Source organism: Cyanistes caeruleus, chromosome 22, assembly GCF_971803275.1.
Source record: "Cyanistes caeruleus chromosome 22, bCyaCae1.hap1.1, whole genome shotgun sequence".
NCBI lineage: Eukaryota > Metazoa > Chordata > Aves > Passeriformes > Paridae > Cyanistes > Cyanistes caeruleus.
Genome location: NC_141722.1, coordinates 2,700,377 through 2,717,673, shown reverse-complemented (window position 1 = coordinate 2,717,673; position 17,297 = coordinate 2,700,377). Strand labels below are relative to the sequence as shown.

The following is a 17,297-nucleotide window of genomic DNA, read 5'->3' as shown; positions in this document are numbered from 1 at the left end:
AAATGTAAACTTAAAACATAAGCTGCTTGCACAAGTTTGCTTTGCTCTGTATTCTGAACTTGCCTCAAAGCTTTTAGTTCACTTCAATACTAAGCCCCAAATGTCTCTGTCCTCTACAACAACAACAAACAAAACAGGTTTAACATATAATCAGTACTGACTTGGACAACAAGTCCATGGATACCACAGGTCAGCTTCCCATCCCGAAAGCTCCAGGTCTGGGTGGTGCTGCGCCGCCGATCCGGCCTTCTCAGCATCAGCGGCTCGTACCTGCAGGGGAAGCCCCAGCGCTCAGAGATGCACCTCAGAACTTTTACTCTGCACTTGTGTCAATGCTGAGCATTTGTTTTGCCCCAGGTCATTTTCCTAATCTCTCTTCTGAAGTGCTCTGTCACCTGCTGAAAAGGCATCAGCCATGCTTTTACAAGTATTTGCAAGTCACACAGGTGATGATGTTTTATAAAAATAGATAAAATCCAGCTCTTCCACATGCCTTCAGAACAATGTCTTCCATATTCAGAGAATATCATATTAAGTATGTTTTCAAAGACATTGCTGGAAACCCCCATCAGGCTCCTGAGGAGTTTTATTTCAGTACCTGTTATCTGTGACAGCTGCCAGGCCTGCGATATCTAAAATCATACTGGAGTCCTCGGAGCGAGGAGAAGGTTTGTGAGGGTTGTGAGGAACTGAAGAACCTTCATGGCAAAGCATTCCTGAATCTGTCATCCTCCAGAGCTGGGATCGCTTTCCTGGCTCCTGTCACAGAAAAATTCAACATTTAAATACAGTACAGAGCAAATGTTTTAGTTCTGTTTTGTTATTAGAGGCTTTGGATTATAATTCCTGGAATGATTTGCATATATTTAATTTCAGAGCTGTGAATTAGGAACTAGTTTGGATAAAGGCTTCTGCTTGAACTCTGATATTCAATGAATACACAACAGCAGCCAGATGCAGAGCTACATTTAAAAGCTGTTTGTTAATCTCAGCATTATTTAAACACAGTTTCTACTTCTTAAGAGCTCCAGAAACAGATGACTTGGCTTCCAATGCTCCTGAAAAGGAAGCATGTCCTACCTTGCAACTTCATGAGAATATCCAACACACAACTACCATATTCTGTTGTCTTGGAGGCATTTACATTACTTTACATTTACATTACATTACTTCCTTGCTACTTTATTCTGATTCCTTTTTCTGTCACCTTTACCCCTACAAGTGTTATACAGAAACACCACCATAATTCAAAATAACCTATCACTTTGGAGTCTTTTTCTACCCTTTAGAAGTCAGAACTTTTTTTCAATGCTGTCCTACTCTCAGCATTTCATTTTACTTCAGCACATAGCAAAAGTATTATAAAAAAAAAAAATAGTCAAAGGTGTCCTGGTACCTTCTTTTTCAGCAAAACTCGTTGAGTCTTTGGAGACACATCAAGGACAAGCTCTGCATTTGCAGCATCCTTGTTTGATGTAACTGGTCTCACACCCGGCTCCTGTAACCTGGAACATCAAGAAAACAGCATCATGTTTGTTCAGAGTAGCAGCTTCTCTTGTAGCATGAATCAGATCTGCACCAAAATGCAAACTGGAAGTTTACACTTCAAATACAGCCCATCAGACTAACATTTACACTGGGGGTTTTCCCCCTCTTGTTAGGAATTCTCAGGGCAAGCTGGTAACTTGAATTATCTTCTTAAAAGGGGCTTGGATTTCTCACTGGAACTAGGAACTTCACAGGCAAAATAGATGAATTAAAAGATACTTTTCTACCTCATCTTGAGGAAAGTAACAAAGCCCTTTATCAATCTCCCAGAGCTGTTTTCAGTAGCATATAAACCAGTGCAAGCTTAAACCTCACAGGCATCTTGTAAATAGGTGTGACTTGTGGAAAAGTGTCCTTTATACATCAGAAGACATTCATTCCCCAGATGGGGACCCCAAACATCCTGACTCTTCTGAGACCACAAAGTGGGGTCACAGCAGATGCCAGATGCTAAATCCTTTTCACTGTGTGACAGAATAAACAGTGTCAAGCTGCACCTCTAAAGCAAAGGTACTATGTAGAAATGAGGTAAAATAAACAAATTACTGACAGCCAGACAACTTCTGAATTTGGCACTTCTTCTGCTAGCTACCAGACAGACAAAAGTTTAACTTCCTGTGAAAAACATTTGAATGGTAACCATTAAAAGAGCAATAATAATAATTTGATATTACTTAATTAAAGCTTAATGTGAACGCTAAAAATATTTCCATCGAAGATATAAAGAATTACCCTGAGAAAGTGTATGTAGCAGCAATGTAGATGAAATTTTCGTAGTAAAGCTGTTTGCTGTCTTGGAAGTCATTCATGCAGCAGACAACCTCTGAGGAGCCTGCTCCTTTCACTGTCAGCGTGATGAAGGGAGGCAGGACAGGCTCATCCCATGCATAATCCAGAGAGGTCATGGGCTTCACATCAGTGGACAGCCTGGGCTCCACCACCCCGTGCTGCTTAAACACAACTGGCACCTGGAACAGTCAGCAAGGAGGAGTTTGTTCATACACGAATTGCTCATCAGACAGACTTTTTGCTATCACTTGCTCATTTACCAGGAGCTGATAACTGAAATGTGTTCAGTTAATTTCTTTTTTTCCACCCCCCAATCATTTCCATATGCATATTCTTCCATTCAGGTCTCAAGTAGAGAGTCTAAAAGGGATGAGAAACATCATCTTTGCTTTTATCTGTTATTTGTGGTTCAAAACGTCTGCAGGTCCATGGAGCACCTCAAACCCTGCTCATCTAAACAATGAGACTAGGACAGAATAAATATCATCCCCCTCACTGATAATAGTTCTCTTCCTTGTAAGACTTTCAAAGCATTCATGAAAGCCATGTTACCACTATAATTTGAAAAAGATGACGTAGCTGTGTACTACCAATTTTTACCAGAACTTCAGAAAATCACAGTTATTACGCACAAATACACAGACTTGCATTTTACTTCACGGCATAAGTTAGCTCAAAACTTCTAACAAATACAGAAGAACTACTTTTCTTACTTAAAAAAGTAAAGGAAAAAAATATGGGGTTTGGTTCTTTTACCTTGGAAAAGTTGTCAATGCGGAAAGGTGGTGGTAACTGGTCGGTGTCGCTGAACGCAATGCGGTACGTGGCTCCTTGCAGAGTGATTTCTACTCTTAAGAAATAACATTTTCCCAGAGTGTCCCTGAACAAGAACACAGTGCAAAACAAGTAAAATTTCTGATCTGCATCATCTGCAGCATTAAACAGCTGCTTCTATCAAAACACAGCAGCTGCAGAAGATTTATGGGTCACAGCTACCTCATATTAATGTGGAACGAATTGTTCTTGTTGACCTCAAAGCCCCCAGACCAAATGCAGTTTGGGACATCCATCAGCCTCACACACAACAGCTGATCATAATCATTCCGTGGCCAGTGGAACACGACACTGGAACCAGGGAGGGTGGAGATGTAGCCATCAGGATTGGATGTTCCCTAGGAACAGAAATTGGTAAATAATAGCTAAAAAAAATCCACTATTAACCTATACACCTCTAAAATACAAACACAGCCACTCTTCTGTCAGAGGGGATGCTGCTATTGGAATAATGAGGAAGATCCTCATAACCAGCCAACAATACTTCCAAGAACAAAGTCTGCTCTTCTTGGTGAGCAGATGCTGTGACTCAGTACAGTGCTGCACTAAAAAGTCACCACCAGGAAGTTTCTTACCCGACCTCTGGCAAATTCCCGCTGAACAAAGGCCAGTCTGTAGCTTGATTTATTGTCTAACAGGTACCGGGGAGCAAAGGTGACCATGCAGGTGTCAATGTAACGGCCTCTGCCTTTTTTTACATCAATACCTGGTAATAAAAACAAGGTGAAAATATAGCTGTTATTTACAAAAGAAAAAAGACAGCTGCCACAATATATTTCAGAGAACACAAGTTAGTTCTTGGGTTCCTGAGATGAAGTCTTTGTGCCATACCACTGCCTTGCACTGGAACACTATTTTAACCAGTAAATGTAACCTTAAGCCATTTGTTACCCTCTATTTCTCAAGTACAACTTAGATACTGAAGATAACAAAGCCCAAAACAATTCCCAGTCACAGGTATATCAACGGAAGCAATTATTTCACTTTTAAACATATGAAAAACTCCTCCACAATCACTGTGCAGTAACTTCCAGATTCTCATTTAATTCAGAATTAAAACCTGCTTACACCTCATGTACACCAGGAGCACAAGGAATCCAGAAGCTGCACTCCTGCACATCAACCTATGCACCACTGAGTAAAACCCACATGGCTGAACAGCTACAGTACACAGACACTCAAAATAATCACAGTAATGTCATGGGATGTAGAATGTACTTGGAATTAACATACAGGGGGACTAAAAACATAGAAGCAGAACAGTTTGACTATGTAGTTATTAACAGTCAGTGATGAAATGTAAAATTAAAAATAGCTAAATTAATTTAATTTCTAGTAAAGTTCAAAAACAAAGATATAAAAATTCTTAGAACACTATCTTTTGTTTAATAGTTTTGTCTGGAGCCTCCAAAGCATTTAAGATCTGTTTCTCTGCCACAACTGTTCTGTTTCTGCTGTCACTGACACTGTATCTCACCAAGAGTTCCACAGGGTTTTCCAGTGCTCCCATCACCACCTACCAATGTTATAGATGAGGCCTGGCCGGTTTCCGTGCTGGATCACCTTCAGGGCTCTGACACCACTGCCACCATCCAGGGAGAAACCCTGGCACCAGCCAGGCATTCCCTCAGGATGGATTCCTCTTCCAACCCGCATCGTGCAGCTAAGGGTAAGAAGAAAACACAAAGATTTAGTAATTTAAATGAAGGATCAGGTAGCAACACGATGCTGGTGATCAAACACATGCCCAGATAGAAAAAGAATATCTGTGTCTGGATATAGAAGCATTTGAAGCCATGATAAATCTCTTACTGATTGACTCATTCTGCATTTCTGCCATGAGCCCCTTCAACACACTGGTAAGGAGTCCATGGCCATATCCTGTAAAAAGCTTGGCAATTTGCAGACTGATTAATCATGATAGCATTTGTGTGTCTTTTTGAAAATAAAAAAAAATTAAAATTTGGGTTAAATTGAGACACAACAGAATTGGCCAACCAAGGAGCTTTCAGTAGGAAATGTCTAAGAATTCAATATGTTCAACACAGTATTAAAAACTTCATCATTTCACAGGTCATCTTAATACTTTCATCTTTGTGAAGTTCTTCCTGATTGCCCTTCTTACTCACAAGTTTGGCTGTTCTTTATCAGCATAACAGAACAGAAGTGGACTGAGGCTTCTAGCAAGCTCATGCTCTTCAAACTGACCAGCTGCATCTGTTTTTGCATTATCTTGTCTGAAGATAAGGGGCAATCCTTTAAGTAAACACAGAAGAAAAGAGCGTTAAACTACACATCACCTTTGTACAAAGGTGAGAATGGTAAAAATTTCGAATTAAGATATTTTTGTTGTAGTATTTTAGCCATTACTGTGCATGAATTCTCCTTCTAGTTCTTCATCTAATCTTAAAACAGCTGTTCCTGACTGCAGGTCATGAGACTGATGTGTGCAGACCTGGAAGTATCAGTGGATGTTCACACAGACTCACTGCAATTCACACCATTGCCTTCACAAGGCATTTCAGTCTTTGAAAACCACAAATTTTAACAGTGATCTAATCTATATTGACTTCTTGGGAGATACAACAGCTCATGTTTGAAAATCTGTAATATTTCAACTCAATGTCTAAGTTATCTGCTGTAACATGCATCAAACAGTAGCTGCTGGCACTATTAAAAATATAAATTCTTACAACCTTTACTCCTCTTAAGTAGCATTGAAAAGCTTTATTTGGCTAGAAAGAAAATCAAAACACTACAGGAAATCCTTATTTCCCACTTCATGATTAGAACAGAACCTGCCTGTTTTGTTGATTAACCAGTATGGAGCTGAAATGAGTATTTTTAGAGAGCCTTCAGCACGACACACGATCCGTATGGTCAGATTGAGCAGCCGTTTATTGACGTCGTACAATCGCATCCGCACCATGTAGTTTTGTGTCCCTGGAGGAATCAACAGCTCTTTGCAGATTGGGAAGTTTTCTAGCAACACCCCTGTGAAACAAAACAAAGCAGAGCAAAATAAAACGTCACCCATGCAAACATGAGTTTTTGATAAGTGCTTAAGTTGGTGTTTCACATAACTTGATCTCCTGAAATATTTCATAGAGCTCATCCTGATCAACTTTGCCCAGTATAATAAACCCTGACTTCATGAATGCCTCAATTTAAGTCACAAACAGCAAAACAAGTTCTGTAAGGGATCCTGCTTAGGGCTAATTATTGCTATAGGTATTACAGGTCTAGCCAGTGCTGAATAACTCCACATATGCCCTCAACACCAATTATTTCTGTCAAAAAGAAAACAGCAAAACCACCCAAAATATTAGGAGCTTATTTGATTTATTCCCCTCTTTACCACTGCTCTCTGCAGTTTCCACTCTCAGGGAAACAAGACCTGAATATGGAACATTCTAAGTGACAGCTGAGGAGGAAAGATGGCAATATTGGCTTGGCTTTTTTCCAATGTGTTCACTTCGTTATTAAAAATAAGAAGCCCTGCAACCCAATGAAATTATCATTTAAACACTTTCTATTTTTGCTATTTTTCCATTTTTCCATAGATCCTTGCAGAAACAAGTTCCCTGGAGGTACAGAGAGGAGCAGCAAATGGTCCCTGGGGATCAGCCTTACCGAGCTCGATGTTCTGGGCGGTGTCAGCCGTGTGCAAGGCAGCCTCTTTGCCAGGCTTCAGCGTCCCACTGATGGGCAAACCCTTCACGTAGTACTCCAGCTCACAAGGCAGCAGATTGCAGATTACCACCGTTGGCAGGAGATAAATGGTATGCCCAGGCTGCCTGAAAATCTGCTTAGCACTGTCAGAGAATATGCTGGAAGGCATGTAATCTGGGTAATTTTCCTTCTTTATGGCAACACAAAACCTGGGAATGCCGACACACGTGAGAAGTCAGTGAATTTGACAGAACGATTAAACCCTGTCTTTCTGTATTGCACTGAGTCCTCAAAGATGCTCTAACTTCAGGGTTGATAAGAAAAACAGCATTTAGAGTTGTTCTCTACATAATCACTTTGTAGATTATTGTAAGGTATTTTATATTTGTGTCTAACATTAAGACTACGCGAGTTTTCTGATTTTAATCAAAGACTAAAGTTAGTTTCCCAAAAACTGGTCTATTCAGAGACCTAACAGAAAATTACCAGCTTTAAAACCAACTTTCATAAACTTGCAAAAGCATGTTCTTAACTGCTACTAAAAAGAGATTTTTAACCATTAAAGTAAACTTTAATAATGTTCTTAAACATAAATGCTGAATGTGTCCTTCTTCCCAGTAGATATATCCTTACTCTGAGCACTTGACATTTCAGTTTTTCATTAGTTAGGGTGAAAAATTGATTTGGTAAACCTTCATTTGTTTGATAATTTGTTTATTTTGCTCCCTGTGATGCATTCAAAAACAGGGTATTAGGAAATGAACAACAAAACTGACACACAGCAGTAACTATATAGTGTGCAATGGTCATTCCCTGACACAACTTCCACAATGCCTGTCCCAGTATTTCCTATATTCAGAGCAACCCTAAATCAATCATATCAGAAAACTACAAATTCCATTAAGTCCTCAATATGCAGAGACATTTTTGGACTCAGAAGTGAGCAGAGGACATTGAGGACAAAGAATGAGTATTTGTGAACACTTCTTTGGAAAACCACTCATTATCCTCAGTGAGACAGAGCAGTTAATTTAATGTAAGCTCACATCCTATTTTCTAACTTTTTCTTATTTTAAAAAAATAAATATTCATAATGTGCTTTGTATTGTCAGAGGTTAACAGGCACTGTCAGAGGGGTTTCAAGGAGCCCTGCAGAAGCACAGCAGCTACACTTCACTGCTTTCTCACCATTCAACAGACCCAGTAAAACATCCCACTAAACTGCAGCAGCTTTCACCCCTAAGCATCTTCCTTCCTGTTATTTACTTCCACAGGATTTAATTTATCAGAGCTTAGAGAGAAAGAAAGGGCTTTAATTACCTGAAAAACCGGCTGTTTTCAGACTCCATGGAGTGACACTCCCTCTTGCTGCTGCACACCTCTGCTGCCTTCTGGACATTAGTCCAGTGAATCGGAACCTTACAGAAGAAGACTCCCATTCCTTTGGGCCTGGCTTGCAAACGCCAGGATGTGAGATGCAATGGAATAGCAAAAGAATCTCCTGGCATAACTGCTGGAAGGACTACAGGCTCTGCAACCAGAGAAAAAAACATACATATCAAAAGAGGCTCCTTTACTGAAAAGCATAAAATTTTGAAGTAGTAAGTCTTAAATTTTAAAGGCAATACGTTTAATTTCAGTGTAAATCACTTCCTGTTTTATGGATGTTTCAAAACCCAACCTGTTATTTTCAGCTCTATTAACAATCTGGCAGCAGACTAATGTCAGTGTGTAAATCTGAAACAGCCAAAAAAACCTGCTGGTACTCAAATTCTTTAGTGACAATAATTGTTTCAAAAAACCTCATTCTTTAAACCTTTTGGCTACATTATCAGTGTATCTTTACATTTCTGCACTAAACCTTTGCATGGTAACACCAAAACCCTCTAGACTACTGCTAAAGAGACAATTTTGCTACATACAGAAATATGATCCAGTCTTTACAGAGTCTCAGCTTTCCCTGTTTATCTGAACAACAACCAAAAATCCTGCTGGGCTCTCTAGTCTCTTGCTGACTCTTTTCTTCTTAGCATGACCCATATCCTGTCCAGGGAGGTCTGTTCTGGTGTGAAGCATTACAGATGCTGGTGAATCTTCTTGGGGAGAAAGCTGAACTCCCCACAGTATCTAGGGAATGCTATGGGTCACAGGAGTGGTACAGCACTCACTGTCAGGGGCAGAAGGACTGTCCAGTCGCAGTTCCATTGGAATTTCCAGCTTGTTCTTCACCATCAGGGCTGAGCGCACTGTTATCACCTTCCGGGCGCTCCCCTCCATGGTAACCTCAAACACCACACGAACTGGAGGCAATGAAGAAAACTGGAAGATATTTAAAAGCATTAAAAAGTTCAGGTAATGAATATATCTAGAAGAGGGACACCTCCATTATGAAGCATTAACTGCTGGAGGAAAACGTGCTGACCGAGTCCAACCATGTGGGATTCATAAGGTGTATAAATAGTTCAATAATGGTGCTTTATAATCCTGGATCTCCTCCTCAAAGCACAGTAAAATTATGAAAAAGCAATTCCACATACCACTAATTCCATTATCTTTCTCAAAATGATGCAAGTTCAAATAAGAACAACACAGATCCCAAGAGAAGAACTTTATACATCATCTCACTATTACATTATTTAATAAATCCATGGAGTTTTAAGCCTAAACCTCATATAATTACCAGTCACTCATCATTCCTATCTGTCAAAACTCAGAAGTAAGGTGGAGCTTTGTTAACATATTCATACTTTGTTCACTCAGAGCTGCCCTTCTGCTGTGGCGTTTTACCTTCTACATTACACAAAGCCATTGTCACTTGGATCCTGAAAACAACATTCAGTATGTGTTTACAATTAGAATTCATATACTGCAATTTAAGACCCATTTTTCAAACACTTATACTGGTGAGGAATGGTAAATCATAAAGATTTGTTCTGATTTAAAAGTGCACTTTGTTTGCTTAAATTTTGTCTCCTTTCTATTGAAGAAGTTCTAGAAGGATAGAAAAGCCAGTTCACTTGTAGAGTTTTCCTACTCTTACAGAAGTAGCTCTCAAAAGAATGAAAATATATACTCACATAAACTTGTGGATGTATTATATTTGTTCTATTTATTGGGCTTCCAAGCTGGGAGGAAAGTAAACAAGAAGGTTAAAGTAGTTTAACTTTCAACTTCTAAGATAATGCCCTCAGCTTTAACACAGAACTTTACTACAGAAGAATAAATTTCCATCAATTTGTGTTTCTGATCTTCAGTAAAGCTTGGAATCATGTCAGAACTAGATTAGCAAACACTGTTTGTAATACTACTTTCCACACAAAAAAACTAAGCTTAAGGAGGGTTTGTTGTAAAGAAAAATTCTACAGCAGATGTTGCTGAACACCAGTTCTCATTAATTTATCATAATCTCATAATTTGCATCCTTTTCCTTAAATATTCAAATTACAGAGAGATGATCTTTTTTATGATTCAATCTAGAAACATCAGAAAATTCAAGTAAGAGACCACTGGCTCTTGTCAGCAGTTTAAAATCAAATTTAATTCTGTTTTATATCAAAAATATCTCAACCACCTATCTGTCCAGTGCTCAACAACTTCCAGTAGCTACTCTCTAAATTGTGTCTTGAAACCCACAAGACCATTTTTATCACTGAGCCTCCACCAAATGCCAGCCTGCTGATTATTACAACTGCATTTTCCCTTCATGACAAGTATATTTTGTCTACAGAGCCACATACTTCAAAAACAATCTCTAGGCTTACAGGAAATTGCCAGTGTTGTTTATTTGAAGCAAATTAAATACACGAAAAGCATTCCTGCAATGAAAGAAATAAAAGTAGCTGCTGAAATGCTGGGCTGATTTAAAGCTCAGTCCCCATGAGTGCATGGCCTGTCACTAATACATTTGTTCTGTCACTGGGAGCTCTGCCTGCCAAGCACAGATGAACTGCTGACTGCTCTGGCTGTGCTTTGGTTGCACAGCTAGGAGCCCAGCAGCTCCAAGCTCTCCCAATCCAGGCTAACTAAAAAGAGTTTCTCATACAGCAGATGCTTTTAGATCAAAATCTTGCAGACATCATTACTCCTAATTTACATATTCTTTTAGAACACTCATAATGAGAACTTACAGTAGAAGAGGAGGAATTCTTATCTGGCGCAGCATATCGGAAAAATGTTCCAACTTTGTCCACAGACACTGGACTCACTTCTTCCCAGCCATTTACTCTCACTTGCAACTGATGAATCCTTAGATCATGTGTGTGCCTACCAGATTACATGAAGTTAAATTACTACTAAGCATTATTATACAGAATAAATACCAAACAGTTCAAACCACAAACATCCTCTGGATTCTGTTAAGAGAATCTCACTGAAGCATTTAAAAATCTGCTCAGGAGTTTTTCCATTTCATGGATAGATGGACCTGATTTTATGTCTAATTACTCCACCTGTCCTAAGGAACACACAGACACATAACTATGTTGCAAAAACAGAAGTGTGCCACATATTTGTTAATCAGCTCTAGTCCTTATCTCTCATAACAATCAACACTGCCCCAACAATCCTTTAAAGTAAAGGACAATGATTTGTAATCAAGGGCCCCAAGTCCTTCTGAGAGCTTATAATGATCCAACTCACATATAGGAACAGCTGCCACCAACAGCAATAGTTGCTGCTTTACCAGAGAGATTATAATTTTACTCCATACAGGAGTATTACAGATAGAAACTCAACATCAACAGCAGATTTTAAAGAAATCCACTTTTAATGTGACACCTGCCAGTGCCCTCACAACTGTTCCATATACGAGACTGTCAGAACATCTCATGGCCTGGTCCCTTCACCTGTGTCTGAGTTTCCCTCTGGTTTCAAACTCAAACGGAACCTCTTCCCCAGTGATAACCTCTTGCCATTCACTGACATTATGGGCATCACCCAGCAACGTCCCGTTTTCCTCAGGAACAACACCTGGACTCCCACTGTGAGACAGCGCAGCCCTGTGAAGAGAATCACAGCATTTTACAAAATGACTGCTTCAGGTTACAAGTGCTTTTTAGTCTGCCTCAGTCCTGCAGTGAACTCATTCACACCATGAATGTATTTTACTTGTTTCCACATTCTGCTAGGTCTCTTGAAAAAGAATAATCTTTTTCGTTTAATATTAAAACTCTCTGTGTCAAATGCTCTTAATTGAGTACAACTGGGAGCTGCCTACTTGTCTGTGCAAAACAAAATCATTAAAAACAAGAGGGTTGGGCTGACATGGAAGAGGAGCCAGACCAAATGACTGAAGTGATCCCTGAAGAGCTCCTTACCGGGTTGGGGTCGTAGTCAGGGTGGCAAACCAGAGCGTGCAGCCAGTGTGATTCCTCAGAGCAAAGGGGACAAACGGCTGCCTGCGCTTTGGGGTCTTCATCTCAGCTACAAAACAGAACACAGACTTGGCTGAATGGCCACGAGAAACATTCATCAGATGTTAATGTGGGATGAGACACAATGGCTGGAGAACCAAACCTGCACTAACTAAAAAAACCCAAAGAAACAGGACACCAAATTACCTACAAAGTTTTTACCATTAGAAACCAGTACAGAAATGGTACAAAACAAACAGACATTCTTCCCCTAACATCAAACCCCCCCCCTGGAACTGAGCTTAATCTACTTGTTCTTTTCTTTATATCAACTCTTATAAAATATGATGCCTTCAGTTACACCTAACATGTAGAAAATCTAACTAAAAACCCAAGCATAATCAGAAACCTCTTAAGTACATCCAAATGCTCATGAAATACTAAATACACGTTTGCTTATAATTACAATTTATGCTGCACTTAATGTGACAAATACAGGGTTAACCAGTATTCTCTTTAAAGGGACTTTTACTCTCAAAGCCTGAACAAGTAGAAATATTTTCCTATGCAGGATAAAGACTACTGAAATATGGAAAATAATCTGAGAGCAACCAAAGGCAATCTGGATTTGTTAAACTGCTGGGACAGCAAAACACCAGAAGAAGATACTACTTATCCCATATATGACTTTTTCCAAGCACAAATTTCTAACAGGCACACAAGTGTTACTCTCATCTTCCACACTGCAGTGCATGAAATCTGTGAAAACACTTACTGAGTTTGGACACAGAAAAACCCCTCCCAATCCAGTAATTTACTTAAAAAGGAAGATAAATGGCTGCTACATCAATAGACACATCTTTGGTAAGAGAGAAGTGGAAAGAAGGCACACACAATAAATCAGCTGCTTAAAGAAAAGTGATCTGAAGTCACTCCAAAAGGTTTCCAGAGGCAAGCAGGGGTGAGGTGGGGAGGGCAGGAAAGTTTTTGAGGGAGTTACTGATCATGACAGACAACTGTGGACCCTCACATTGTCCTTGGAGACTTAAACCTGATCTAAATTTTACAGAGAAACTTATTTCCAATTAAATAGCACAAAGATGAAATCCTTGAAAATCAAAACTCTGATTTTTGCCAAAAGAAAATACATGTTTTTAGTGTTGAGTTTCACTTTATATAATTTTTTGGCTAGCCCAGGTCCTACAAAATTAGACCAGAAGCCAAATGAACTTTTACACTGGTGTTTAATCTACTGCCAATTTATCTTGGGAGACTTCTAAAAAAGAATTTTTGGGACTATGGCCTGATTTTCAAAAGAAATGTAAAAGTTGCATTTTGAGACTACTGCCTGAAAATAAAAGACTATCATTACCAGGAGGATTTTTTCATAATTAATTTAGTAATTTAGCTGCAACCCTTATTAAAAGCCAAGCAATTAATATTAGATGTTTTGCTGCTTGTTTGATTTTTGGGGGAAAAAAAAAAACCGAACAGAGAAATATTTCAGAAAAATAATCCAAAATTTTCCATTTTTTTTTTTTTTTTTTTTTTAACTCAGAGAAAATATTTCTAATGTCACTCCAACAGGAAACAGATGTAGAATTCTAGAAAGTTTTCTGTCCTCCCATCCCTTAACTTTTCTGCAGGGCTATACAATTATCAAGTGTGCTGTTTGTTTTCTATAATGTCAAAAAATGAAAAATCTTACTTCATACTGCATGGTTTTTCCCAAAATCTGTCCTGTCAAATAGAAGCCAAACTAACAAATTATTTATTTGGAATGCTTTACTTCCTAAGGCTTACTGAAAACAGACTTATGAAAACTTTGCTTCAAATGCTTCTGAAGGCATTTGAAAGTTTTAAGCACCTAAATATGCTAAATTAGGCTTAAATATGTATTTTGAACATAAAGATGGATATTTTTAGAATATAAATTAAATATTCTGATGTTATTACACTATTTTTAATCCCACTTACTCTAGAAGAGGGATACTGAATAGTCAACAATTTATATAACTTTCCTCACAAACTCAGTTTTCCTACATTGGGCTATATTTCTCCATTCTTTCCTGAAAGACCCAAAGAATGACAGCATGAAATACACTAATACTAAAACCACTAAATTCAGCAGACTCAAAGTAGCTGTCATGTTATTTGGCTTGAGGGCTTTCTGGATTTTGATTATTTTTAAATATAGAGGCCAATCCACCAGCAAGTCCCACATACAGCACAGTGTTTATTGTGCAAGAACCTTCCAAAGAAGAAAACCACCTTTTTGGTGTCTGTGTGCTGTACAGTACCTCTAGCATAGATCTGATGCTCTAGGTTAGTCAAACTGGCTGTACTCCTAGTTCTAAGGTACACAAGAGGAAGGCCTGGCAGACAGGAAAGACAAAGTTAGCAGATTAGAAAATGCACACAAATACAGGCAGATCTTCCCCTGCATGCTGAAGGGAAGATACACATCATGCACTTGTGAGTCTCTACCCATTTGCTTACACTAAGCTGGCATTTGAATTGATAAAATTCCTCCCAGAAGGAACTTTGGGAGAAAATAAGCTGAAAAGACCTGCCACATACTGAGAGCTGTTACTCAGGTGACTATTTCATGACAGTGTTTTTTTCCAGAAACTCAGTTATTTTAGGTCTCTGGGGTACAGAAAGAAAAAGATCCTCTCTGAACTGCCCACAGCCTAAACTCAATACTCTGATTTAATCCTTGACATGAGACTCACTCATTAACTGAGAGTGGCAGACAAAAAGGAAGCAGAACTAGCACTGCAAAGCTTTTACTCAAAGCTAAGCAGCCACAAAGCTTTTTGTTCTAAAAGAACTGAACATAATTGAACAGAAAACAGCTTTTTTGTCTTTTTTTTTTTTTTTTTTTTTTTTTTTGCCAAACATCTCTAACAAATCACTGTATTCTGTGAAGCCAAAAATACTTATGTTTGTAATACATTAGGCAGATGACTGTGTGTGTCAGGACTGTTTCAAATAAAGTGTGATTAATGACCAACATACTCTGCCCAAAACATGGGGGATCCACCGAAGAACCCATCCAGTCTTCTGAGCTGATTACATTCACTTCTTTCTCCTGTTTACAATAATCTTCCATCCAGGACTGCTTGGTACATGTGTATTGCTCTAGAGGAATGTAAGCACAGACAGCCAATGTCTCCAAGGTGGCAGTAAACAAAGTCATTGAAAGTGTGTTAAATTCATCACACTCAAGTTGCTCCACTTTAAAAGCAGAAGTTTCACTTCCCTGCTTTTTCTGTGAGTCACTTACATAAGTTAAAGACAAACAACAGCTCATAAAATCCCAGCAGTGTCTTAAAAAAATATATATCCCTAAGATTTTATTTTTTTAAAAAACTTTCAGTGGAGTTTCATGTTCTTAAGATACTCCTGTGTCAATCTAAGAGCTCTCCCTGCCGAGGTAATTAACCTTAAATATTTTCATGTTAGAAGTACTTCCTAGGGGTTTTGGGGTTTGCTTCTTTTTAAGAGGCACATGCACATTCCTGCATAAATATCAAGACACCAGTTGAGTCCTCTGGCACAATATTAATCACAAACCAGCCTCACCACTTATTATCACTGCTTTTAAAAAGCATCATCTTAGGAATCATTGATTTGCTTCTCCTCCTGCCACCTTGGCTCCCTCTTTTTCTGCCAGCCCCTCAGGTTCTCCTTGGGGGAGGAAAGGACCAAGGAAGGCTTTTCTGTTATATCTCCAAGCTCAGCTGTTGGCATTATTTTTTATTGTGCCCACCAAATAATTCTGAAGTAGCAACAATATTCCTGGGAAGAATAGAGATTATAATTAGGACAGAATTAGAGCTCCACAGTGCAGAAGCTCACATGAAATTGGATTTAATGACAAACACAATATTTTGATTTCCAGAGGTGGGAATTGACAGCTCAGGTACTCAGAAACTGGAGAACTGAAATGAGCAGCTCCCCACTACACCTGTCAATATACTGAAAAATGATGAGCTTATCAAAATATTTTTAAGCCCTGTGAAGTACAGAAAGCTTTAGATGAAAGCCTGTTTCTGATTAAAAATAAATTTCAAATAACATATAAATTTGATAAAATTCATATGACCAGAGAAAAAACTCCTACTAAGCTCTAACATATGCAGCTCATGTGTTTACACTTTGACACCCTCTGATAGAACAGAGGCTGCCTAAACACACACCTGGTACAGTATCCTGGAAATGGAGGGATTTGGGCCAGTCCCGCTCCCTCCACGGGACGCCAGCAGCACTTTAATTAGAGATGTCTGCCATTTTCACCAGTGAAAAGCAGACTGCAGAGTGCTGCTCTCAGGGAATATTCCCACATACCTATGAGAACAGAGGTGATGTTTATATCCAGCCGTGGTTTGGCCTTCACTTCCAGCTTCAGGCGGGAAGGGTGCAGGCGGCTCGAAGCTTGTTGTTGCCAAGACACTGAACACGGCCACGGCTCAATAAATGGCTCCCAGCCTGAGAGAAACACAAACCATCACCTCTGCTACACACATGGAGGCCACACTGCAATGCTCTTTACATATTTAATAATGAAACTTTCATAATTAGATCATTTAATCTGTGTAAGTATATTTAATCTGTGTTCAAGATGAAGTTGCAAGCCTATGGATTTAATTTAATACCTAATACAAATTTGGTCCAGGTCCTCCATTTAGACCATGTATACTATATGTAGGGTATTTTAAAAATATCTTCCAATTAAAGCACTAGAAGGCAATTAAAGTTTTATATTTAAGCTAGCTGGAATTAAGCTCTCTCTAAAACAGCTTTGACAATGATTTTCACACAATTACATGTTACACTGGCTATTATTCAGTATCACAACAGATAAAGGTCTAGAAGCTATTAAAAAACCACCCTACATGTTTTTAAAAACAATGTATATTTTAAAACAAAAAATATTACCTTGCTATTGACAGATAATTCCTGAGTGCTTGTCACCAGTAATGTAACAGAAAATTCAGTTTCTAAGTTTAAAAACCCACACAACTAGATTACTTCTTTTGTCAGTATCTGGCCTGTATTGAGGCCTAACTTGCTTTTTTATATCTAAAACATAAATTG

The 17,297-nt window shown here is 38.8% G+C and overlaps 1 protein-coding gene across 4 annotated transcripts in view; it reads right to left on the bottom strand.

The window, feature by feature from the left end:
- Nucleotides 1-17,297, bottom strand: part of VPS13D (vacuolar protein sorting 13 homolog D) — a 95,730-nt gene that overhangs the window by 44,987 nt on the left and 33,446 nt on the right. For 2 of the 4 annotated variants that reach the window (XM_086860304.1, XM_086860305.1), the window contains exons 38-57: nt 16,548-16,688; nt 15,216-15,338; nt 14,495-14,569; nt 12,159-12,264; nt 11,688-11,840; nt 10,971-11,106; nt 9,921-9,968; nt 9,012-9,162; nt 8,164-8,374; nt 6,805-7,052; nt 5,974-6,165; nt 5,301-5,427; nt 4,692-4,834; nt 3,747-3,877; nt 3,334-3,509; nt 3,094-3,217; nt 2,281-2,516; nt 1,397-1,505; nt 599-759; nt 162-270 (exon numbers count right to left, since the gene is read on the bottom strand). In XM_086860304.1, coding sequence (XP_086716430.1) covers nt 162-270; nt 599-759; nt 1,397-1,505; nt 2,281-2,516; nt 3,094-3,217; nt 3,334-3,509; nt 3,747-3,877; nt 4,692-4,834; nt 5,301-5,427; nt 5,974-6,165; nt 6,805-7,052; nt 8,164-8,374; nt 9,012-9,162; nt 9,921-9,968; nt 10,971-11,106; nt 11,688-11,840; nt 12,159-12,264; nt 14,495-14,569; nt 15,216-15,338; nt 16,548-16,688 — 2,900 coding nt within the window. The remainder of the gene's footprint in view (nt 1-161; nt 271-598; nt 760-1,396; nt 1,506-2,280; nt 2,517-3,093; nt 3,218-3,333; nt 3,510-3,746; nt 3,878-4,691; nt 4,835-5,300; nt 5,428-5,973; nt 6,166-6,804; nt 7,053-8,163; nt 8,375-9,011; nt 9,163-9,920; nt 9,969-10,970; nt 11,107-11,687; nt 11,841-12,158; nt 12,265-14,494; nt 14,570-15,215; nt 15,339-16,547; nt 16,689-17,297) is intronic. The other 2 variants (XM_086860306.1, XM_086860307.1) reach the window with 1 other exon arrangement.